A 26,552-nucleotide genomic window follows, 5' to 3' on the forward strand; every position below is an offset into this window, starting at 1 on the left:
TCCAGGGCTGGGAGGAGGGATTTCTATGGCCCCCTCTTTGTGGTGGGGGTTGGGGTTCCCCACTCCTCCTCAGGGTTCTCATCTTGACTCCTGGTGACTCTGGGACTCCTCCTGCTGCTGAGCAGACATGCTCCCTAGATGGCTGCCCTGGTGCAGTCCTCCCCCTCCAGGTCCGCCTCCACCGCAGGCGCTCCCCAACCCCCACTATGTAGGGTCCCTGCTGTTCTGGAGAAGCTGCCTCCTCAGTCCGTCCTCAGGACCTTCGCTCTGATTGCCGTGCAGCCTGGCCTGACCCATGCTGACCGATTCCCACGGAAGACTGAGCCCTCCAGAGACCTCCTGCCGAGCTCCCCCCCAAGCACCTTGGCAGGAAGAGTGCATCACCCTGGCCTCCATGCCAGACTCCTGCAGGGGTACAGTGAACCGCCCTGCAGGTGGGTTCCCTTCTTTCTGAGCAGGGGAGCCGGCAATCCTCCCCAAGGGCAGGCTCAGGCCTTTCCTGCCCAGGCTCACCCTGGGGCCCCTTGAACTCAGCCCCATCTCCCCGAACCCCCAGGTGCTGCAGTTGGGAGGGGGATGTTTCCTAGGGACCTCCCTAGGTGACCTCCTCCGGGTCTTCCCTCACTGTCTGATGGAGCCCGGGCTCCTCCCTCTGCCCACCTGCAGCCTCCTGACCCCTCAACCCAGACCTTCAGCTGGCCCAAATGGAGAGGCTGCCCTCAGGGGGCAGCACCTGGAGCCACACGCCCAGGCTCCAGGGTGACAGCAGAGGTGGAGAGGGGGACGTTGGGTTCTGGGGTCCAGGGGCCGACTCTCCCTCAGGGTCTCCACCTAATGTCCCTGCAGGTCCTGGGCGGCCCGTCTGCATTCAGACAGCCCACTCCTCACACCAGGACCCCAGCCTCTCTAAGACCCTGATGCGGAAGTTGGGACACACCACATTTGCTCCTCTCACCTGGGGGTCTCCCAGGCCTGGAGGCAGGGGCGGGTTTCTCTGGGGTCACCTCTGTTCTGGGGCCCAGGCCCCCTAAATCCTCCGTCAGCGTCCTCACTTTCACTTTGGTCCCATGTAACCCTCCCCTCTGCCCCCCTGAGTGCCCACCCCTATCCCAGGCTCCCAGTCTCTCTGGGACCCAGATGAGGAAGTCAGCACAGGCTGCTTATCTTGCCCTGCAGCCTCCCGCAGCTGAGGGCAGGCCCAGTTTCTCTGGGACACTCCACCCTCACCCATATTCTGGAGTCCAGGGTCCTCCCAGTGCGCCCTCAGGGTCCTCACTGTCTGTCCCAGTAGTCCCTAGGCTTCTCATCTGCCCACCTGAGCCCCCACTCCCACCCCCATTGCAACAATCCCAGTCTGGCTGAGACCTAATGCGAATGTCAGGACCCCCTGCCACGTGCCCATCTGCCTGGGGCCTCCCAGGCCTGACGGCAGGGGTGGGCTCCTCTGGACACCCCACTTTCCTACTGCCCCACTTTCCAGGGCTCCAAGAGCCCTTCACTCCTCCCTCTGCTCCTCATGTTTGCTCCCTTCATGACCTGGGCTCCTCCCTCTGCCCCCTTGAATTTTCTGCCCTGGGACCCAGGCCCTCCCGCTATGGTCCCCATTCCAACGAGCCCACTCGGGGTCTCCCAGGAAGGACACAGATCCTGCTGGGTCTTAGTCCTCTCTCAGGCTCCTCTCCTGACTCCCCCATAGGGCTGGCTTCCTCTCTGCCGGACTGGATCCTCCTCCCAGACCCAGGCCCGCACTTTCTCAGGCCGCTAAAGCAGATAGAAGTCGGGTGACATCGCATTGGGACCCATGGCTCAGGGACTTCCAGGGCTGAGCTGGGAGTGGAGCTGGATTCTCTGGACCCCCCGGGAAGATGCCCCCTCCCCAGAACTCACTCCTGAGGGTCCTCACTTGGGAGTCCTTGAGGAAATGCTGGCTGCAACGGGCTCCCTCCGGGTCAGATCTGTGCCTCTGTCCAGCTGCACCCCGAGCGCAGAGTGACTGTGTCCTAGACAGGAAGGTGGATGGGGGCTGCAGTGCCCCTGACCACAGGGGAGGGTCCCAGAGGAAGCACACCTTCCAGTGTTGCCTCCCTGCCTGCAGCCAGACTTAGCTTGTTCTAAGATTCCTTCTCTGCCCGGAAGAGGCTGAGCAGTGGGGTCTGGGGAGCTCGTTTGAATCAAGTTTTCTAACTTTTCATAGTTCAGAGCACTGATTTTCACTCTCTTCAGCCGCATTCAGAGTCAGAAATATGTTTTATATCTTGCCAAATTTCAGGAAAGAACATCCATTCTTATGCTGCCTGATTCACTCTGATGCTCAAAGCTATTCTCTTATTTCTAGTCCAATTTTCATCTGCTATTTAAAGCGTACATTTCGGAAAGGCCAGTCCTCACCCTAAGGCGAGGTGATTTCAAGTGGTTATTAGCACAGACGCTGCAGCCCTACTTGGCTCAATCGTCCCATTCTTTGTGCTGTCCTGATCTTACCCTGTGGCTTCTGGCATCTGTGGCCTGAGACACTGTCTCCCAATTTGCACAGTGAAATATGGGCAGAAGCTTAAACTTTCCTGTTACCCATCCTGTCACCCACTTCTATACAGGCTACAGCTATATAGATATAAATACATTTAATTTCATTCACTCTCCCTTCTTAGTTTCTAAGGATTTCTTTTGGGAACAGAAGACAGAAGCTCAAGATTGACTGTCCTTTTGGTAGATAAATTCATAGCACTAATCCTGTAAAAAAAAAAAAAAAGAGAACATTGGTATTGTCACAGAATTCTGTTTCCCATCATTGGATCTGCTTAACTGCTCTATTTATTTGGGAACTCTTGAATTTGAGCCTACCAGTAAGATTGTGTGATGCCTCCATAAAGATCTTGTCTACATATTTGTTAGGATTCTTTTTAGATAACTTTTGCAATTTATTACAGTTTTAAAATGAGGTATTTTCTATTACATATTCTACATAGCTCTTGCTCTTGCAGGGCAAAGCACTTGATTTGGCTGTGGTAATATTCCAGCCCCTATCTTTCTGAAGTCTGTTATTCATTTGGCTATTCCAAGGGCTCGTTCCTTTGAATCTACTAGATAGATGATCACATTGAATTATGAAATATTAATTTTTCAGTATACATTTATATTGCAAAATATACAAATATTATATTTATATAGCTCTGGTTTTCCATTTCAGGGCAGCTTCAAAAATTAGATGGGATAGATAACATACTTCTAGGACTTATCCCTAGCAAGAATGCTTCTAACATTTCACTTTGCTGTATGTTTATATATGTGTGTGCACACATATATGTGTATATACTGTTATATATTTATAATTATTCTCAGTTGCTGATTTATTAAATTCACATGCATTTTAACAGCACTGCATTGAACTCTCTGACCCGTGTTTAGCAGGTTGGACATCATATGTCCTTTTGCTTTGACTATCCCTCATCTACATTTTGTGGATATAGATGATTTTTCTTTTATCATTTGTCCTTCCTCCACACTTATATGTGGTTGATTATTGTTTTCTCTGTTCGTTTGCTTTTTCCAATGAGATTTCCCTTCATAATTTTATAGTTGTAGTTGTGGCCTGTTCTTTTCAACTTTGAGAAATCCTGTTAAAATTTCTTGTAAAATTGGTATCATGGTGCTGAACTCTTTTAGTTTGCTTTTCTGCAGAACTTTTGAACTCTCCTTCAAATCTGAATAGGCTTTCTAGGTAGAACACTCTGGAGTGTAGTTTTTTTTTTTCCTTTCAGCATTTTACAAGCAAGATGCCCCTCCGTATGGCCTGGAGCCTGTCTGCTGTGAAGTCAGCTGATAGCCTAATTGAATTTCTCTTGTAGGTAGCTTACTGCATTTCTCTTGCTGCTTTAGTATTTCCCCTTTATCTTGTATTTTGGACATTTTAATTACAATGTGCATTGAGGTGGTCCTCTGGGGGTTGATCCTGCTTGGGACTCTAGGTGTTTCCTGAAACTGGAGGTCTGTTTCCTTTCCCAGGATAGCTAACTTATCGGGTATTGCATCTTCCATTATATTATCTAACCATTCTCTCTCTCTCTTCTCTTTCTGGGACCCATAGAATGCAAAGGTGAGAGGGTGTGATGTTGTCACAGAGGTCTCTTAAACTGTCCTCATTTTTAAAGCTTCTTTTTATCTGTTCAGCTTGAGTGATTTCCACTACTCACTCTTCAAGTTTTCTGACCTGTTCCTCAGTATCATGTAATATACTCTTGATACTTATTAGTGTACGTTTAATTTCCACTGTGGCATTCTCCAGCTCTGTTTGGTTCTTTATTTTGGTTCCTCAGTTTCACTAAGCTTCTCACTTCAGTTGAGTTCAGTAGTTCAGTCATGTCCGACTCTTTGCAACTCCATGGACTGCAGCACGCCAGGCCTCCATGTCCAGCACCAATTTCCGGGGCATACTCAAACTCATGTCCATTGAGTCAGTGATGCCATCCAACCATCTCATCCTCTGTCATCCCCTTTTCTCCCACCTTCAATCCTTCCCAGCATCAGGGTCTCTTCCAGTGAGTCAGTTCTTTGCATCAGGTGGCCAAAGTATTGGAATTTCAGCTTCAGTATCAGTCCTTCCAATGAATATTCAGGACAGATTTCCTTTAGGATAGACTGGTTGGATCTCCTTGCAGTCCAAGGGACTCTCAAGAGTCTTCTCCAACACCACAGTTCAAAAGCATCAATTCTTCAGTGCTCAGCTTTCTTTGTAGTCCAACTCTCACATCCATCCATACTACTGGAAAAACCTTAGCTTTGACTAAATCTTTGTTGGCAAAGTAATGTCTCTGCTTTTTAATATGCTTTCTGGGTTGATCATAGCTTTCCTTCCCAGGAGCAAGCGTCTTTTAATTTCATGGCTGCAGTCACCATCTGCAGTGATTTTGGAGCCCAGAAAAATACGTCTGTCACTGTTTCCATCGTTTCCCCATCTATTTGCCATGAAGTGATGGGACTGGATGCCATGATCTTAATTTCTTGAATGTTTGAGTTTTAAGCCACCATTTTCACTCTCCTCTTTCACTTTTATCAAGACGCTCTTTAGTTCTACTTCACTTTCTGCCATAAGGGTGGTGTCATCTGCAAATCTGAGATAATTGATATTTCTCCCAGCAATCTTGATTCCAGCTCATGTTTCATCCAGTCCAGCATTTCGCATGATGTACTCTGCATATAAGTTAAATAAGCAGGGTAACAATATACAGCCTTGACATACTCCTTTTCTGATTTGGAACTAGTCTGTGGTTTCATGTCCAGTTCTAACTGTTGCTTCTTGACCTGCATGCAGATTTCTCGGGAGGCATGTCAGGTAGCCTGGCATTCCCATCTCTTGAAGAATTTTCCACACTTTGTTGTGGTCCACACAGTCAAAGGCTTTAGTGTAGTCAACAAAGCAGAAGTAGATGTTTTTCTGGAATTCTCCTGCTTTTTCAGGGAAGCAAAGGATGTTGGCAATTTGATCTCTTGTTCTCTGCCTTTTCTAAATCCAGATTGAACATCTGAAAGTTCATGGTTCATGTACTGTTGGAGCCTTGCTTGGAGAATTTTGAGCATTACTTTGCTAGTGTGTGAGATGAGTGCAATTGTACAGTAGTTTGAACATTCTTTGGCATTACCTTTCTTTGGGATTGGAATGAAAACTGACCTTTTCCAGTCCTGTGGCTACTGCTGAGCTTTCCAAATTTGCTGGCATATTGAGTGCAGCACTTTCACAGCATCATCTTTTAGGATTTGAAATAGCTCAATTGGAGTTCCATCGCCTCCACTAGTTTTGTTCATAGTGATGTTTCCTAAGGCCCACTTGACTTTGCATTCCAGGATGTCTGACTCTAGGTGAGTGATCACACCATCGGGTTTATCTGGGTCATGACATCTTTTTTGTATAGTTCTTCTGTGTATTCCTGCCACCTCTTCTTAATCTCTTCTGCTTCTGTTAGGTCCATTCTATTTCTGTTCTTTGTTGTGCCCATCTTTGCATGAAATGTTCCTTGGTATCTCTAATTTTCTTGAAGAGATCTCTAGTCTTTCCCATTCTATTGTTTTCCTCTATTTCTTGGCATTGATCACTGAGGGAGGCTTTCTTATCTCTCCTTACTATTCTTTGGAACTCTGTATTCAAATGGATATAGCTTTTCTTTTCTCCTTTGCCTTTTGCTTTTTTTCTCAGCTATTTGTAGTGCTTCCTCAGACAACCATTTGCCTTTTTGCATTTCTTTTTTCTTGGGGATGGTCTTTATCACTGCCTCCTTTACAGTGTCACAAACCTCCATCCATAGTTCTTCAGGCACTCTGTCTATCAGATCTAATCCCTTGAATCTATTTGTCACTTCCACTGTATAATTGTAAGGGATTTGATTTAGGTCATACCTGAATGGTCTGGTGGTTTTCCCTACATTCACCATGTAACTTCTCAACAGTGTACATCTATTCTTCTCTCAAATTCTTTCAGCATCTTTATGATCATTGCCTTGAACTCTGTATTTGGTAAATTGCTTTCTCCCTTTCACTTAGTTTCTCTCTGGGGGTTTTATCTCATTCCTTCAGTTGGAACATATTCTTCTGTTCCCTCATTTTTCCTAATTGTCTATTTTTATTTCTATATCTTTGGCAAGTTGGTTTTATTTCTTGATCTTGGAGTAGTGGTCTTTGGAAGAAGACAACCTATGCATCCCAGCAATCCCCTGTCCTCTTGTCACCAGAGATATATGCTCTAGTGTTGCCCCCGTGGGGACTGCCTGGTCCCCTCTCTTGAGGCAGGCTGACTGGGGTGGGCAGCCTGGTAAGCATGGTTGACCCCTGGTCTGCTTGGTTGCCAGGCCTTGCCTTGTGCAGAGGCTGATGATCACTGGTGGGTGCGGTTGGGTCATGAGGTGTCTGGCTGCTGAGTCCTGGGTGGTCCCAGGTCTAGTGCCGGCCCACTGGTGGGTGAAGCAGTGTTCTGGTGGATGGCCAAGGGTTCCCAGATTTAGTGCTAGCCTGCTGTTGTGTGGAGCTTATTCCTGACACAGCTGGTTTCAGGGTCCAGGGTGTCCTGAATCAAGTCTCCTCCTTCTTGTCTGGAAATCCAGCTCCTATGGGGTCCTGGGTCTGCTGCTGGCCTGCTAGTGGGTGGGCTTGGACCTGACATGGCAGGCTGTAGGGTTACAGTGGACCTGGGGCTGCATCCTTTTCACTGTTGGGTGCAGCCCAATCCTGGCGACCCTAGCTACAGAGCATGGGTTCCTGGAATGGGTGCCAGCCATCTGGTAGGCTGAGCTGGTCCCAGGGTTTCTGACTGCCAGCCTTGGGTTTTCTGAAGTTTTTGCCAGCCCACTGGTGGATGGGTCAGGGCTTGGACCTCTGGCTGCAGAGCTGAGGGTCCCCGGGCTTGTGTGGGCACACTGGTGGGTGGAGCACCATCCTGGGCACCCTGGTGGCAGGGCCAGGTCCTGTGTAGGTGGGGGACTCTGAGGGTCCTAATGCAAATGGCCTGCTGGTGGGTGGGGCTGTGGCCATGCTCACCTATGTTTGGTCTGAGTCTTCCCAGTACTGATGCCAACAAGCTGCCTGGGGGGGCTGAGATGTCTTGTTAATAAGTGAGAGGGAGGATTTCAAAATAGCACTTGCCAGCACCCATGTCCTTTGGTCAAACGAGCGCCCTCAAGTGGCTGCCACCAGTAGCTCTGCCCCACGGTGAGCTCCATTTACCTACTGCCTCTCCAGGAGTTCTCAGAGATGATCAGGTGGGTCTCACGCAGGCTCTTTCAAATTACTGCATCCACAGAGAGCCTTGGAGTGGGTGAGATTTTCCGTATGTACTAGAAGAGCAGAGTCTCTAGATGCTAAAGCTGTTTACTCTCCTGAGAGTAAGACCTGCTTCCCTTCAAACCCAAATGTTTTGTGGGCATGTTGTCCCAGTGCATGACCTACACGCTAGGTGCCCAGCTTGGGGCTCAGACCCCTCTTGCTTGGGAAGAACATCTGCAGGGGTGGTTATCCTACCCTGTGTGCATTGCCCAGTCAGGGTATGGCTCTTGACTATACCATGAGTCTGCCCAGCTTACCCATCCTGATGTGGTTGCCTTTCTGTAGTACATATATAAATGTGTGTATGTATATAAACATATAATTCTATACATATTAAATTCTCTCTATATATATTTCTATATATAAAGTTATATTATTTTCATCACAGACTACTGCTGAATCCTCAGTGTCATATTGTTCCTCAAGAAGACCATTGAGCTACTAATCGTGAGTTGATCAAATATCTCACTTCCATCCTTGATGGAGGAGAGGTCTATCTTTGCTGAAATTGATAGGTACACATTCTAGATGTGGGTTTCGCTTTCCTGCTTGCAACGCCTTGTCTGGTGCCTCTATTTGAGGGCTCACAGAATGCAGGACTGAGTGTCACAGAATATTTCACAAAACCATCCAGGACCAAGAGACCCTCTAATAGGACACCAGAGGCTCAGAGGCCAAGTGTCCATGAGATCCAAAGTCGCTATCTCAGCCTCCACCTTCCAGAAGCTGCTGGTCTTCTGGAGCAATGGAATGACCTCTACAAGGCACATGTGATGTGCACACTGGGATATGAGAGCCCGTGGTGCTGGGGTGTCACCTTCCAGGGACCGGACACGCTCCACATCTGTCATCCTTAGTTCCCCCGCAAGGTAAGATGCATGGTCCTTGAACCAGAATGTAGAGTGACCCCACTCATCTCCACTCCCACTGAACCATGACCGCAGCTACCATCATTGCCAGTGACCCACAGGGAACTTCTATTTCCGGTCTCCCATGAGTAGGTTCGATAGTTCCACAGCAGGACTATCCACATTAGCCACATTAAGCTATTTACATTTGAGTTCACATTATGTTAAGGTAGAAGGCCAGGCCCTGGGACACACTAAGCACACTTGAGTTCACAATACCCAGGCTCATGTGGCTACTGGTTATCCTACTGCCAGTGGTGACACACGACAGGCTGTTCCCACAGCAAGAAGGTTCCCCCAGGAGACACGACAACAGTCCTACTGACCCATGAGCCATGGTTCCCATCTGGGCACTTTGGGCTCCTCCTGCTAGGGGACGAACACACACAGAGAACTGTTCCCATCCTGGCAGGCAGAGCTGACCTTGATCCCAAGGAGTGTGCGGGTTACTCTGGCACAGGGGGAACAGCGAGGAAACATCTCTAACAGCCAGGTGAGGTGTCTTGGCTTCCTGTCCCATTTCAGTGGTGAATTGACAAGTCCAAGAGCAAGGGTCTGAGAAGGGCAACGGGCCCAGGGCTTCAAAACCCTGAGGGACACAGTCTGTATTACCTCACCAGGGAAACCAATGGAAATGGCCGAGGTCCTGGCTGAGAGTACAGGTAGAAGGTACCTGTACCTTTAGAACGGATCTCAGGCAAGAGAGGGTGACCGTCAGTTGTGGTGCAGCAGCTGCTGCAACTGTGAGGGCCCAGCATTTGTCCAGTCTTTCTCTCTGAGCTTCTTTAGGAGGAGTGGAGACCAACCAGAATCCTCAAGAAACTGTCCTCAGAGGAGGCCAACTCTCCAGATGAAGGGAGTGTATGTCAGTGTTGGGAGGGGTGGAATATAGTGGATGCTGTGGTGCCACCCAGATCTCCTCTTTGTCACTAGCCCACTCATTTGCCCAGGGCCACTGGTGTTGGTGGATGAGGACTCAGAGCAAAAGTCTTCTCTGGAATTGCCCTCCACTGAAGGGGCTGCCTCTCTGGGGGAAGTACATTGTGAGAGACTACTCACAGGATCAATTGGAGATCATACAGTGGCCTGACCCCCTCACCTTGATAAGGTTGATCTCTTCAAGGTCTTCCATTTTGATGTCTGCCTTCTGAAAATTACTATGACCATCGTGCTCTGAAATGGCACCAGAAGTGAACAACAGAATGAAATGCAAGTTAGACACACAGACTTATCCTTTGGAGGTTGAAGTCATGGGCAGGAGCGATGCCTGTGCCATGTCCAAAGTTCAAGGAGTATGACGTCAAAGTATTTGTGTTGGACTCAATCACAAAGCTATATATATCTCAAGGCGTCTGTGCCCTGATGTTTATTTTGGCAAGTCAGATCATCTTCTTGTCCAAGAGAATATACAGAACAGAATTAGTAAGCATTTACCAGTACTATTACGATGAAAGTATTTATGCATCACACAGTAAGGCAGAGGAGTATGGATGGATGGACTTCAAGTTGGACATTTTCAATTGGCCTCCTGTTTGCATTTCTTGGGACACAAAGAAGTGGGCTTCAGGCCGGATACTTACAAATGTTAGTATTCTCTGTGACAAGGGATAGTTTGCTACAGTTGAGGCACTTACAATCCGCCTCCTGTTTGCTCTCTGAAATGAATAAAACAATAGAGACAGCGTAAATAGCCAGGGTTTGTCTGTTATAAATACCTAAAGTAACAGTCATGGCAAGGACAAAGAGGGGCAAAACCCTGTTTGAGTAAAAGATAAAATATCTCCACTCCCCCAACTTTTGGGACAAGGGAGACACCAGACATGTGAAAAAAGGCTGCTTGTGGGTCAAAAGTCAAGGGATAATGCCAGACCATAATGAGTCTTGATCCTCACAGAAACCTTCACTTCGAGATCCATCTTGGCTGAGGGGTGTGTGTATGATTGCAGGGGAGTGTCCCAGGGTAGGTCAGGTGTGGAAAAGAAACCAGATAATTGGCCTGAAGGAAGACAAAAATCCAGAAGGACTGCCTTATATAAATGACTTTACTGCCTCTTGACTGTGCTCCTGCTCACCAGGTGTGACATCCACACTCTTTCTCACCAGGATTGCATCTCTGCCTTGCTTCTGTCTCAACTAAACCATTTCTTTATGTGCTCTCCCACTTGTGTTGTTTCTAACGATACACTTTGCACCTGCATTTACAGTTTCTGCTTCTGTGATAAATGCATTTTTCACTGGAAGCAATGATCCATGATAAAATAGCTCTCAGCCTCTAGCCCTTGCTAGTCTCCTGGCTAGGATTCCTGGCTCTCATCCAGGCTGCCCAGGTTCAATTCCTGGGCAGGGAATAAGGATGTCGCTCCACACAACCACTCACTGCTGACTCACGAAATCAGTGCCACTGGGAGGAGCCCATGTCCTCACCTTGGCCCTGAATGGATGCGCCTGGACAGAGCTTCCATCAGCCAGGCAGACAGGGGCCTTTCCTGCTTCTTGGGACCTCAGCCCCATGGATGTGACACCACCTTCATCTAGAATATCTTTCCACTCCACCCCATAGATATCAGCACAAATGGGATGCTTTTTCTCCAAACGACATGCTATTGTTATTTATATGAAAGGTGTTTTTTTCTGCCTTTGTATTTAAATTGGTGAATTGATCATGTATTTATTCCCAAACTGTTGGAGGTTTACCTAGGATCCCATGTTCCCTGCAAACTGCTTCCAGGAAGCAGAGGGAGAAGAGATGAGAACAAGGACCTGGAGACTCCCCTGCGTGCAGTGTACTCGGTGCTCAGCAGACAGCAGCCGGTAGGTATAGCTTGGGATGAAGACAATTTGCGTCGTGTGTTGAGGAGTTTTTGAGGAAGCCAAAGATGCCTTGAATCTCCAACTGTTTCTAGTCAACCCTCTGTGCTGGCACTTTCAAATGCAAAATCTGATTTAGTTTCCAAGGCTCTTGGGAATGTCAGGGAGGGTCCCCCAGGCTCCCTCCAGTGCTCTTTCTGCCCTTCCCTCTGCAGTGATAGCACCCACAGTCTCAGCGAGCTGAGGATGTGCCCCTGCCTCCTGATGCCAGACACAGTCTCCTCCCTGGAATTCCTGGCTAACTCCACACAATGGAACTTGTCTGAGTGACTGCACAGGTGCCCTTAGACTCCCCAACAGGCAGGAGCTCCATGAGGGGCAGGTATCAGACAAGGGACAGTGAAAGGACAAGAACAGTGGGAGTTTTCTTATAAAATCCAGCTAGGATATGCACAACGCAGCACTTTCCACCTTCAAGGAGGATTCTGAGGTGTGTGAATTCAAGTTCAGTATAGATTTTGCCACTGTGGTTTCCATAACCCCTCCTCATCTATGGCTTTCGGGCCTGAATACCTGGATAAGCTGATCCTTTAGGTTAAGTGCACAGACACCAGTTTCAAAGAAGACACTCCATTAAAATCCTACCAAAAGTTTGGGGGTGCTTACCAAAACGTCTTCAAGTATATTCTCCAGGACTGAGTAGATTGTGCAGCAAACCAAAGTCCAGTCTCCCCTCCCCATTTTGAAAAATGTTGTTATATTACCTAGATCAAGCAGCATAAACAGGTATCTAACTGTTCCTGACCATAGTGTAACTTCCCTTCCTGCCCCAGGAAGTTTATCTAGGACAGAAGAGGATCTTCTAATGTGTGTGTCCCATTTGAGATTTTCTTCTCACCCATAAGACACTGTGTATAACTCTGGCTGCTGCCACCATCCACCCTCATCACAATCACCTCCCACAGAATGAACCCAGCTTCCCAAAGCCCCAAACCACCCTGGCTCAGGCAGTGACACTCATGTGCTCCTCCTGGACCCTGCCCCTCATTTCCCTGTCTGTGGAACTAGGGGATGTCTTTCCACTGTCCTCATGTGACTGCAGCTCTTAGATCATCACTCTAGGTAGGGGGCATCCTGCTTCTCCTAGTGTCCCCACTGCTAACACAGGGCCTTCCACAGAGCACAGGCTCCACGACAGTCTATGGAGTAAATGAGCCAGAGAGGGGCACTTATTAAGTCAAATCAGGCTTTTTCTACTTTCTTAAACAATAACTTGAATAAATACAATTTAACAGAGACAGTGTAGCTGTATAAAATGACAGACAAGAGGTATGGAGGAACTCACGTCAAATACATTTTATTTCTTAATTCTTGCTAAAGTGAAAGTGAAGTCGCTCAGTCATGTCCGACTCTTTGCGACCCCGTGGACTGTAGCCCACCAGGTTCCTCCGTCCATGGGATTCTCCAGGCATGAATACTGGAGTGGGTTGCCATTTCCTTCTCCAGGTGGTCTTCCGGACCCAGGGATCGAACCCAGGTCTCCCGCATTGCATGCAGACGCTTTCATCTCTGAGCCACCAGGGCAGACCCCAATTCTTGCTAAGTACTATCATATTTCCAAAATAGTTATATTCCAAGTCCATGGAATCTTGTTCAGGCTCACAAAGCAAAATGAAAGTGTTCGCAATCACTTTTACAAAACAGCAAAACTCTTGTTCTTGACCTGGGTAAGCAAAAACACACTGTGATCAATGTTACTGACATGGTGAGACACTGAAGCTCATTAAGCCTCCTATTAAAAGGAACAACATTTGAAACATTTCTAAAGGAAGCAGAAGTGGATCTCCATGTCACTGTAGAGAACAGGAAGCCAAAGATGCTACACACCAGTTCCCCCAACTGGCCCAGGCCGTCACGACTAAGGCTGAATGCTCCCTCTTCAAACACACAGGGAAGGCTCAGCCTCCCTTCCTACCCCCAGGACAAGCTGCTGGATGTGGGCCTGAAAGGAGCCTGGCTGCTGCTCAGGCTCAGGGCCCCTCTTCCTCCTGCCTCACACCTCTGCACACCGGGGTGGGAAGAACCTGGGACCCCTGCCATTGACCCTGCGCAGGTAGTCCTTGACTTGCTGCTTGCTGGTCTCCGCATAAGCCCGGGGACCCCACAGGAACTCGTAACGAGCAGGGTGGCTGTGAGGCAACTGCCGGTACTGCAGGTACCCCGCCCGCACCCACACTTGGGTCAGCAGCTCCTTGGGCTCCCCATAGATGCAGTGCAAATACCCCCATCCCGCTGAGTGCCCCCCATACCTTCTCCTCATGGACCCGGTCCCCTTCTAGGAGAACAAGGTGATTCAAAGTCATGCCTGCTAGAGACTGCATCACAGAGGAGACCCGGGGTGAACTGGGTCCTCTGGCTAAGCATTTCAGGTGGGCTCACCTCAGCAAAGGGAACTCGGGTAAGGCCAAGTGAGGGAGGGAGTGAAATGAAAGGGAGAGTCCTGATGCTCCATGAACCCACAAGGCCATGGGCAGCTCTCAGTCTGCCCACCGCAGGCTGAAGGGACAGAACAGGAGGGCCCCGGCAGGGAGCCTGAGGACATCAGGTCCCTAAGCAATTCACGCGCAGACAGGAGTTGCTGTGGGGCCTCAACCCTGGGGAGTCAGGGTACTTTCTCAGGCCCGGCTGCAGGCTTTTGGGTTCGGGAACCCAGGTTGGGTGTTGTGCTACCTCTCATGTTCTCTGCCGGGCACTCCCACATATGTGTACAGCCCCCCCCCCCCCCACACACACGCATACAGAGGCAAGTGCCACATGCAGACCCTGATATGCCTCTGCCTTTCAGAGCACAAATGTGGACTGAGGCCTGGAGTGGGGGTCAGGCACCTCAGGCTGCCATTTCCCAGCCCAGGGACCCTCGCTGCCCCTCTGAAGAAACCTCAGCCCCAACCCTCCTCCCCCTACCAACCGGTTCAACAGAAAACAAGTGACCACAAGCTGGCTGAGATCTAGGGCAGCACCAGGGGCCATGCGGGCAGTGAGGGCAGGACGTCACATGCCGGCGATCACTCCATGGCAGAACTTTTCCCTATCCCGCAGCAAGGCCTGGATCTGGGCAGGGCTCACCCCCAGCCTCTGCTCCAGCAGCTCTTGCCAGTCCATGTCCTCCCAGTCCCAGTGCCCGCTGTGGACAGCCACGGTACAGTGCTGGGTCCACATAGCATGGGCAGCCACCACATCTCCATGGTCTTGACACCGTAAGGCTGTCGGAAGGACAGACAGTCAAACTTCATCTCCCAGGGCTCCCAGGACCTCACGTGGGTGCGGAAACACAGAACCACAAAGACCAGGAGCCTGACACAGCAGCCTCCAAGCTCACAGCCCTGGGCCAGACATCAGGCCCACGAGTCTGAGCATCCTCCAAGCCTGCTGACACAGAATGGGGGGGTGTGGGTCACAGAGGGCTGGCTCCTTCCATCCATCTCCACACTGTCCGTTGACAGGGGCTGGCAATCCAGAGGACCCGTCAATCACATGCAATCTGTGGGGAGGTCAGGAAGGAGGGCGGAACAGTGGGAGAGAGGCACGTGGTGAGTTCCAAGACAGAGGGCCCTGAAACCCTGGGTGCACTGAGGAGGGAGGGCAAGCCCCCTGGCTTCACAGCCCAGTGGCTGGGCTTTGGTCCCCTCCCAGCACAGACAGGCACAGTCCTGGGCTTGGCTTCCCCCCGCCCCACCACTGCCCCCACCCCACCTCTCAACTCCCTGGCCCCATCCCTGCCCATGCTCTGCAAAGCCCCCATCTTAGCCCAGGCCTGCTGAGCACAGATCCGTGCAAACCAATCTGGCCTTGGCCCTGGACGGCCCTGCCAGGTGTTTTCCCCATGCTTTTGGGAATCACGTTCCTTGCAGCCCTTCCCACACCACGGCCTCCACTGTCAACAGATGCCCCAGCCCCCACCTAGAGCCTAGAGAAAGAACGAGGGAGAGCAGGAACTACTGGGACGGGTGCACTGAATGTCATTGCCAGGGCCTGGAATGGCACCATGCAGGGATTACAGAATTCAAACCTCAAATAACCCACCAGGTTACTCTCACATCTTTCCACGGCTGAGGAGGTGCCAGGGATAGAGAGATAGCCCATGACTGCAGGGGACCTGACCACATACACCTCCTTCCTCATTTCTTTCCTTGTACCTGGAAGGGGGTCCCTGTTTACTGGAGTGGGGTGAAGGCAGGGGAGCAGAGCTGCAGGCCTGAACCTCAGTAGATTCTCAGCACCTCTAGCAGGAGCCTATGTTTCCATGTAACTATGAGGATGGGGACATGGTCCCAGAGGCACCCAGCCTAGAGCCTCCTGGGCCTTCCCTTCCCCAAGCACAACAGACCCACAGTTCTCACAGACCAATGAGGTCCCACATGATCTGGCTCCTTCCCTGATCGCCTGCTCTTCTCACCCCTGGATTCACCCCCAGTAGCTATGAAGGCCATCCTTCCATCCTTGGAACATTCCAGTGTGTTCCTACCTCAGAGTGTTTGTAGGGTGTGAGGAGTCACATCGTGTCCCCTCAAGTTTAGGTGCTGGAGTCTCAATCCCAAGTAACTCGGTGTGACCTTAGAGACAAAGGGAAGGTCTTCACAGAGCTAATGCAGGTCCAGTGAGCACATTAGGATGGACCATCATCGAATAGGATGGCTGTCCCCATACAAAGGACACATTTAGAGACAGACAGGCACACAGGACAACTCCGGGTGAAGAGGAAGCCCAAGCCCGGGCATGCCCACCATGGCCAGCAATGCCCCGGAAGTGAGTGGGGAGAGATGGGACAGACTCTCTCCACAGCCCTCACAAGAGCCAACATCAGTTGACCTCACCTCCACATTGGCTGCTGGCCTCCTGAACCAACACGGTTTGTTGTTTGAGCCACCCAGCCTGTGTGACCCTGACATGAAAACCTTTCTCCAAAGAAGAAACTTTCTGCAAAGACGACACAGAATGCCAACAGGCACATGAAAAGATGCTCAACATTCTTAATTATTAGACAAATACAAATCAAAACTCCAATGAAGTATTACCTTACACTGGTCAGAATGGTCACCATCAAAAATCCTATGAAGAATAAGTGTTGGAGAGGGAGCAGAGAAAAGGGAAATCTTGTACATTGTTGGTGGAAATGTAAGTTGGTACACTCAATATGAAGAACAGTATGGAGGTTCCTTAAACAACTACAAACAGAACTACCATATGATCCAGCAATCCCACTCCTGAATATATACCCAGATAGACAGAAACTCTAATGTGAAAAGGTATATGCACCCCAACATTCATTGCAGCACTATTTACAACAGGCAAGATATGGAAGCAACCTAAATGTCCATTGACAGATGACTGGATAAAGAAGATGTGGTATACACACACACACACACACACACACACATAGACACACACACACAGACACACACACACACACACACACAACACAGAAATACTACTCAGCCATGAAAAATAACAAAGTAATACTGTTTGTGGCAACATGGATGGACCTGCTGCTGCTGCTAAGTTGCTTCAGTCATGTCCAACTCTGTGCAACCCCATAGACGGCAGCCCACCAGCCTCCCCTGTCCCTGGGATTCTCCAGGCAAGAACACTGGAATGGGTTGCCATTTCCTCCTCCAATGCATGAAAGTGAAAAGTGAAAGTGAAGTCACTCAGTCATGTCCGACTCTTAGCGACCCCATGGACTGCAACCAACCAGGCTCCTCTGCCCATGGGACTTTCCACGCAAGGGTACTGGAGTGGGTTGCCATTACCTTCTCCATGGATGGACCTAGAGAGTATCATATTAAGTGAAGTAAGTCAGACAGAGAAAGACAAATATTCTATGGTAAGACTTATAGGTGCAATCTAAAAAGATGATGCAAATGAAATTATTTACAAATCAGAAAGACTAAGAACAAAATTATGGTTACCAAAGGGGAAAAGCAGGGGAAGGGATAAATTAGGAGTTTAGGATTAACAGATGCACACTACTATGTATAAAATAGTACTACTGAAGTGCTGGAGAAGACTCTTGAGAGCCCCTTGGAGATCAAGCCAGTCAGTCCTAAAAGAAATCAACCCTGAATATCCATTGGAAGGACTGGTGCTAAAGCTGAAGCGCCAATACTTTGGCCACCTGATGGGAAGTGCCGACTACCTGGACTTGTCCTCTCCCCGCCTGAGACACTGCTCCTCATACCAAGTCCCCAGTCTCTCATAGATCCTGATGTCAGGAAGACAGGACAGGCCTAGTGTGTTCTTGTCAGCCCAGGGGCTCCCAGGTCAACAACAGGGACGGGGATCTGTGGGCTTCCATCAGTCCTCCCTCAGGGTCTGTTCAGTCTTTCCTCAGGACCTCACCTTGTCTTCAGGTAGGACTTCGGATTCTCTCCTGTCCCCTACTAAGGCCCCAGCCCTTATACCAGGTCCCCAGTCTCTCTGAGACCTGAATGTCAGGAAATGCAGCATGTGCTCATCCGCCCTATGTCCTCCCAGAGCCCACTCTGCTCTGGGGTCCAAGGTCTCCTCAGTCCTCCCTCTAAATCCTCACCTTGACTCTCAAAAGAACTAAGATCTTCCCCTCTGACCATCTGAGGCCTTGCCCCTTCTAACAGTTGCCTATTGTCTCTGAAAGGTAGATGCAGAAGTCAGAACAGGCTGCCAAGTGCTCATCCCACCACCAGGATCGTCCAGGCCTGACAGCAGGGGCGGGGATCTGTGATGTTCCTTATATCCTCCACCAGGCACCTCATCCAAACTCTTGGCAGATCTGGGGATGCCCTTTGTGTTGACCAGAGGTGGGACCCTCACATCAAGGCTCAGGGAGCACAGAGGGTGGATGAGCACATGCTGCATTTCCTGACATTCGGGTCTCAGAGAAACTGGGGACCTGGGAGAGGGAGCATGTCCTCAGGTGAACAGAGGGAAGACGTCCAGCTCCTCTAGGGTTTCAAGATAATGACCCTGAGGGAGGACTGAGGGTACCCTGGACCCCAGTCAGAGGAGGCCTCAAACAAACCTGTAGCTGCTATTGGCCCTTGGCGACCCTGGGGTAAGATGAGCCCATCATGCATGGTCTCACCTCCTGACATCCGGGTCTCAGACTGGGGACCTCGCATATGGGGCGGGGCTTCAGGGGGGCCGATTCCCAGGTCCTGCGGGGTGTCAAATTGAGGACCCTGAGGAGGGACTAGAGGACGGTGGACCCTAATCAGAGGAGACCTCAGAGAAGCCTGTCTCTGTTGTCAGTCAAGGGCAACCGTGGGGGCAGGATGAGCGCAACAGGCATGTGCTGACTTCCTGACATCCGGGTCTTCAAGAGGCTGGGGTCCTGGTATAAGGGGCGGGGCTTCAGTGGCGGAGAGGCGAGAATCCAAGTTCTGCGTGGAGGCAAGGTGAGGTCCCTGCAAGAGGACCAGGGGACCCTGAGTGAGGACCGACAGAACCCCACAGATCCCCGCCCCTGTAGTTGGCCCTGGGAGACTTTGCAGTGAGAAGAGCACACTCGGCCTGTCTGACTTCCTAACATGCGGGTCTCAGAGAGACTGAGGACCTCGTGAGAGCGGCAAGGTCTCAAAATAGCGGACAGGACAGTCCCGGGTGCTGCCTGAAGTCCAGGCTCCACGCGAGGAAGGACTGACGTGGTTAGACCCTGACACAGAGGAAGGGATCCTGGCCCTTGTGGGGGCTCTTGGAGGCCTTAGAGCGGGGTGAGCAGGATGAGAAGTTTTTTTACATCTGGCTTAGGGACCTTGGGATGTGAGGTTTTCGGCGGGGGCGGAGGGCGGAGGCTTCAGGTTGGCAGAGGCTGGACTCCCCGGACTGAGCAGATGCCTGCCCCGTGGTCAGTGCTTGGAGGCCAGGCGGGACATGAGGAGCAGCTGAGGACCAAGCATCTCCCCAGCCTGGAACCCCCAGGAGGCCCTGGGCAGGTGTGGCCACATGTGGTGCCCCACAGTGCTTTCTGTACAGACTCGAGTCTTGTTCTGAGTTACCCTGCAGAGCCCCCAAAGGGTAGGGTCCAGGCTGTGCCAGGGGAAAGGGGAGAACTACAAGGGAGCCCCGAGGGGCCTCACACCCCACAACTGAGTGGACCTCACAGAGTCCACTCCTCCTTCCAGCACAAAAAGCCCAGGGCTGTGCCACACTCTATCCCAAAGGTGTCCCCATCATTTCTCTCACAGGAGCTCCAGGAACCAGGAGGTGAAGGCGGAAGTCTGAGGTCCGTGTCTTGAGGTCAGAGAGCAGAGGAGGTCCAGGCAGTATCAGAAGTGAAGGTGAGGAGGGTGCCGAGTGGGGCTCCCCATTTCAGAACAGAGGGGACCCCAGGAGGCCCTGATCATCCCGCTTTGTCAGTGTTAGAAATCTGGGGCTGTGCTGACGGCACCCTGGGGAGCCACTTCACTTCTTCCTCCAGGCAGCCAAGGGACTGGCCGTCCAGGATGAGCGCCCCTGTGAGGTCTGAGTGAACCCCTCAAGGGGAGACCTGTAAGTGGTCTGTATCAGACCTCACAAGGCCTCCCGTGGGTTCTAGGCTGGGGAGGTGATTGGTCTTCAACTGCTCCTCATGTCCCTCCTGGCCTCTATGCACTGACCACAGGGCCAGTGGTGTTCTCAGCCCAGGCCATTCCCATCTTCTCCTCGCCTAAGCCCCGTGGTCCCCATCTGTCCCCCTGTCTCACTGCTGTCTGGGGTTTGATCACAGGCATCGTGCTTCTGGTGGAAATGAGTGGGCTGAGCAAGCCCGAGGAAGACCTTCAGGACCCAGGCGAGGCCCAGGGCCCGGTGGAGATGCAGTTCTTGGGGGCTGAGGTAGGAGAGGCTGCATCCCCCTCGGCCTCCTCCTCCACAGTGTCCTCCTCAGCCCCTGGGGAGACCTTGCCCCAGGAAGCTCTGAAGGAGATGATAACTAACCTGATGAATTTCCTGCTCCTCAAGTATCGAGCCAAGGAGCTGACCTCCCAGGCAGAAATGCTGAAGAAGGTCCTCAAGAATAACCAGGAGCACTACCCGGTGGTCTTCAGACAAGCCTCGGAGTGCCTGCAGCTGGTCTTTGGGGTGGAGGTGAGGGAGGTAGACCCCAGGGAGCACACCTACACTACGGTCCCTGCCCTGGGCCTCACCTGCGATGCGATGCAGAGCAGTGGGCAGGGCCTGCCCAAGGCCGGCCTCCTGGTGCTGGTCCTCAGGGTGATCATGAGGAATGGAGACCCCGCCCCTGAGGAGGCGGTCTGGGGAGCACTCAGCAGGATGGGGGTGTGTGTTGGGAGGGAGCACTCCATCTTTGGGGAGCCCAGGGAGCTGCTGACCCAAGTGTGGGTGCAGGAGGGATACCTGGAGTACCGGCAGGTGCCTGACAGTGACCCTGCTCACTACGAGTTCCTGTGGGGTCCCCGGGCCTATGCAGAGACCAGCAAACAGCAAGTCATGGAATTTGTGCTCAGGGTCAGACAAAGGGCTTTGAGGACCTTCCCACTCCAGTCTGCAGAGGCTGCGAGGGAGGACAAGGAGACCTGAGCCAGAGCAGCAGCCAGGTTAATCCTTCCCTCTGCGATTGATGAGGGAGCGTTCAGCTTTTTCAGAACTGAGGGCCTGGGCCAGTTGGGGGAGCCATTGTGTAGCGACTTTGGCTTCCTCTTCTTTATGATGACAGGCAGATTCATCTCTGTTTCCTTTAGAAAATTGTCAAACTTGAATTGTTTTAATGGAAGGCTAAATAAACTTCAGTGTCTCAGCTTTGTGGATGATGTTGAAGACGATGTATTTGTGCTTACCCAGTTCAAGAACAAGAGTTTTGTAAGTAAGTTAATATACACACTGTGCTGTGCTATACTTAGTTGCTCAGTTGTATCCAACTAGATGACCCCATGGACTGTGGCCACCCAGGCTCCTCTGTCCATGGAGATTCTCCATGTAAGAATGCTGAAGTGGATGGCTTATCCCTTCTTCAGGGGATGTTCCCAACCCAGGAATCGAACCAGGGTCTCCTGTATTGCAGGAGAACGCCTTACCAGCTGAGCCACCAGGGAAGCTCCATATATATACTACAAAATATAAAACAGGTAACTAATAAGGACTCACTCTATACCACAGGGAACTCTACTCAATAATCCGTAATGATCTAGATGGGTAAAGAATCTAAAAAAGATTGGATGTGTATATGAACTTATTTAAAAAACAGAAATTGAGTTGCAGACGTGGAAACAAGTCTTATGGTTACTGGGGAAAAGAAGGGGAGGGATAAATTGAGAGAATAGGAGTATAGTTTTTAATTTGTAGTGATTTAATTAAATGCATACACATTTAAAAATGTTTTATTTTATTTTCTTAATTTATTTAACTGGAGGCCAATTATGTTACAATATTGTATTGGTTTCGCCATACATTGACATGAATCCGCTCCGGGTGTACATGAGTTCCCTATCTTGAACCCCCCTCCCACTTCCAGCCCATATCATCCCTCTGGGTCATCTCAGTGCACCAGCCTCGAGCATCCTCTATCATACATCAAACCTGGACTGGAGATTCGTTTCACATATGACAATATACATCTTTCAATGCCATTCTCCCAAATCATCCCACCCTTGCCCTCTCCCACAGAGTCCAAAAGACTGTTCTACACATCTGTGTCTCTTTTGCTGTCTCACATACAGGGTTATCGTTACCATATTTCTAAATTCCATATATATACGCTAGTATACTGTATCGGTGTCTTTCTTTCTGGCTTACTTCACTCTGTATAATAGGCTCCAGTTTCATCCACCTCATTAGAACTGATTCAAATGTATTCTTTTTAATTGCTGAGTGATACTTCCTTGTGTATATGTACCAAAGCTTTCTTATCCATTCGTCTGCAGATGGACATCTAGGTTGCTTCCATGTCCTGGCTATTATAAACAGTGCTGCGATGAATATTGGAGTACATGTGTCTCTTTCAATTCTGGTTTCCTCGGTGTGTATGCCCAGGAGTACGATTGCTGGGTCATATGGCAGTTCTATTTCCAGTTTTTTAGGAATTTCCACACTGTTCTCCATAGTGGCTGTACTAGTTTGCATTCCCACCAACAGTGTAAGAGGGTTCCCGTTTCTCCATACCCTCTCCAGCATTTATTGCTTGTAGACTTTTGGATAGCAGCCATTCTGACTGGCATGAAATCGTACCTCATTGTGGTTTTGATTTGCATGTCTCTGATAATGAGTGACGTTGAGCATCTTTTCATGTGTTTGTTAGCCATCTGTATGTCTTCTTTGGAGAAATGTCTGTTTAGTTCTTTGACCCATTTTTTGATTGGTTCATTTACTTTTCTGGAATTGAGCTGCAAGAGCTGCTTGTATATTTTTGAGAGTAATCCTTTGTCAGTTGCTCCATTTGCTATTATTTCCTCCGATACTGAAGGCTGTATTTTCACCTTGCTTCGAGTTCCCTTTGCTGTGTGAAGCTTTTAATTTTAATTAGGTCCCATTTGTTTATTTTTGCTTTTATTTCCAATATTCTGGGAGGTGGGTCATGGAGGATCCTGCTGTAATTTATGTCCGATACTGTTTTGCCTATGTTCTCTTCTAGGAGTTTTATTGTTTCTGGTCTTACATTTAGATCTTTAATCCATTTTGAGTTTAGTTTTGTGTATGGTGTTAGGGAGTGTTCTAGTTTCATTTTTTGATGAGTGGTTGACCACTTTTCCCAGCATCACTTGTTAAAAAGATCGTCTTTTGTCCATTGAATATTCTTGCTTTCTGTGTCGAAGATAAGATGTCCATAGGTGCATGGATTTATCTCTGGGCTTTCTATTTTGTTCCATTTATCTATATTTCTCTCTTTGTGCCAGTACCATACTGTCTTGATGACTGTGGCTTTGTAGTAGAGCCTGAAGTCTGGCAGGTTGATTCCTCCAGTTCCATTCTTCTTTCTCAAGATTGCTTTGGCTATTTGAGTTTTTTTGTATTTCCATACAAATTGTGAAATTATTTGTTCTAGCTCTGTGAAAAATACCGTTGGTAGCTTGATAGGGATTGCATTGACCCTATACATACTTTGGGTAATATATTCATTTTCACAATATTTATTTTTCCAATCCACGAACACGGTATATTTCTCCATCTATTAGTGTCCTCTCTGATTTCTTTCACCAGTGTTTTATAGTTTTCTATATATAGGTCTTTTGTTTCTTTAGGTAGATATATTCCTAAGTATTTTATTCTTTTCGTTGCAACAGTGAATGGAATTATTTCCTAAATTTCTCTTTCTATTTTCTCATTATTAGTGTATAGGAATGCAAGGGATTTCTCTGTGTTGATTTTATATCCTGCAACTTTACTGTATTCATTGATTAGCTCTAGTAATTTTCTGGTAGAGTCTTTAGGGTTTTCTGTGTAGAGGATCATGTCATCTGTGAACAGTGAGAGTTTTACTTCTTCTTTTCCAATTTGGATTCCTTTTATGTCTTTTTCTGCTCTGATTGCTGTGGCCAAAACTTCCAAAACTATGTTGAATAGTAGTGGTGAGAGTGGGCACTCTTGTCTTGTTCCTGACTTTAGGGGAAATGCTTTCAGTTTTTCACCATTGAGGATAATGTTTGCTGTGGGTTTGTAATATATAGCTTTCATTATGTTGAGGAATATTCCTGCTATTCCCGCCTTCTGGAGGGTTTTTATCATAAACGGATGTTGAATTTTATCTAAGGCTTTCTCTGCATCTATTGAGATAATCATATGGTTTTTATTTTTCAGTTTGTTAATGTGGTGTATTACATTGATTGATTTGCGGATGTTGAAAAATCCTTGCATCCCTGTGATAAAGCCCACTTGGTCATGATGTATGATCTTTTTAATGTGTTGTTGAATTCTGATTGCTAGAATTTTGTTAAGGATTTTTGCATCTATGTTCATCAGTGATATTGGCCTGTAGTTCTCTTTTTTTGTGGCATCTTTGTCAGGTTTTGGTATTAGGGTGATGGTGGCCTCATAGAATGAGTTTGGAAGTTTACCTTCCTCTGCAATTTTCTGGAAGAGTTTGACTAGGATAGGTGTTAGCTCTTCTCTAAATTTTTGGTAGAATTCAGCTGTGAAGCCATCTGGACCTGGGCTTTTGTTTGCTGGAAGATTTCTGATTACAGTTTCAATTTCCATGCTTGTGATGAGTCTGTTAAGATTTTCTATTTCTTCTTGGTTCAGTTTTGGAAAGTTGTGCTTTTCTAAGAATCTGTCCATTTCTTCCAAGTTGTCTATTTTATTGGCATATAATTGCTGATAGTAGTCTCTTATGATCCTTTGTATTTCTGTGTTGTCAGTTGTGATCTCTCCATTTTCATTTCTAATTTTATTGATTTGGTTTTTCTCCCTTTGTTTCTTGATGAGTCTGGCTAGTGGTTTGTCAATCTTATTTACCCTCTCGAAGAATCATCTTTTGACTTTGTTGATTTTTGCTATGGTCTCTTTTGTTTCTTTTTCATTTATTTTTTCCTTAATTTTTAAGATTTCTTTCCCTCTACTAATCCTGGGGTTCTTAATTTCTTCCTTCTCTAGTTGCTTTAGGTGTTGTTGCTGCTGCTAAGTTGCTTCAGTCGTGTCCAACTCTGTGCGACCCCATGGACTGTAGCCTACCAGGCTCCGCCATCCCTGGGATTCTCCAGGCAAGAATACTGGAGTGGGGTGCCATTGCCTTCTCTTTCTTTAAGTGTTGAGTTAAGTTATTTAGTTGACTTTTTTCTTGTTTCTTCAGGTATGACTGTATTGCTATGAACCTTCCCCTTAGCACTGCTTTTACAGTATCCCACAGGTTTTGGGTTATTGTGTTTTCATTTTCATTTGTTTCTATGCACCTTTTGAGTTCTTTTCTGATTTCTTCTATGATTTGTTGGTTATTCAGCAGCCTGTTGTTCAGCCTCCATATGTTGGCATTTTTAATAGTTTTTCTCCTTTAATTGAGATCTAGTCTTACTGCATTGTGGTCAGAAAAGATGCTTGGAATGATTTCAGTTTTTTTGAAATTACCAAGGCTAGATTTATGGCCCAGGATGTGGTCTATCCTGGAGAAGGTTCCGTGTGCACTTGAGAAAAAGTTGAAATTCATTGTCTATGGGTGAAATGTCCTATAGATATCAATTAGGTCTAACTGGTCTATCGTATAATTTAACACTTGTGTTTCCTTGTTAATTTTCTGTTTAGTTGATCTATCCATAGGTGTGAGTGGGGTATTAAAGTCTTCCACTATTATTGTGTTATTGTTAATTTCCCCTTTCATACTTGTTAGCATTTGTCTTACATATTGTGGTGCTCCTATGTTGGGTGCATATATATTCATAATTGTTATATCTTCTTCTGGGATTGATCCTTTGATCATTATGTAATGTCCTTCTTTGTCTCTTTTCACAGTCTTTGTCTTAAAGTCTATTTTATCTGATATGAGTATTGCTACGCCTGCTTTCTTTGGTCTCTATTTGCGTGGAGTAACTTTTTCAAGCCCTTCACATTCAGTCTGTATGTTTCCCTCGTTTCGAGGTGGGTCTCTTGTAGACAACATATATAAGGGTCTTGTTTTTGTATCCATTCAGCCAGCCTTTGTCTTTTGGTTGGGGCATTCACCCTATTTACACTTAAGGTAACTATTGATAAGTATGATCCTGTTGCCATTTAATTTATTGTTTTGGGTTCGCGTTTATACACTCTATGTTTCCTGTCTAGAGAAGGTCCTTTAGCATTTGTTGGAGAGCTGGTTTGGAGATGCTGAATTCTCTCAGCTTTTGCTTGTCTGTAAAGCTTCGGATTTCTCCTTCATATCTGAATGAGATCCTTGCTGCGTACAGTAATCTGGGCTGTAGGTTATTTTCTTTCAACACTTTTAAGTATGCCCTGCTATTCCCTCCTGGCCTGAAGAGTTTCTATTGAAAGATCAGCTGTTATCCTTATGGGGATCCCCTTGTGTGTTATTTGTTGCTTTTCCCTTGCTGCTTTTAATATTTGGTCTTTGTGTTTGATCTTTGTTAATTTGATTAC

General features: G+C 48.3%; 1 protein-coding gene and 1 pseudogene across 1 annotated transcript; one reads left to right on the top strand and one right to left on the bottom strand.

Annotated features, from left to right (window-relative positions):
* LOC148773482 (melanoma-associated antigen 10-like) overlaps positions 1–26,552 on the bottom strand; it is a 66,283-nt pseudogene that overhangs the window by 12,836 nt on the left and 26,895 nt on the right.
* On the top strand, positions 20,286–21,077 carry LOC129564056 (melanoma-associated antigen 10-like). The gene has a single exon (XM_055437676.2). It carries the CDS (start codon positions 20,286–20,288, stop codon positions 21,075–21,077), a length of 792 nt encoding a protein of 263 aa, XP_055293651.2.

The sequence above is a fragment of the Moschus berezovskii genome, chromosome X (assembly GCF_049115385.1).
Source record: "Moschus berezovskii isolate FMDL1 chromosome X, NW_MosBer_1.0, whole genome shotgun sequence".
Taxonomy (NCBI): Eukaryota; Metazoa; Chordata; class Mammalia; order Artiodactyla; family Moschidae; genus Moschus; species Moschus berezovskii.

Bases quoted from the DNA above. Each gene is read 5' to 3' on its own strand.
- LOC129564056 (XM_055437676.2), top strand. From the start codon at position 20,286: ATGAGTGGGCTGAGCAAGCCCGAGGAAGACCTTCAGGACCCAGGCGAG.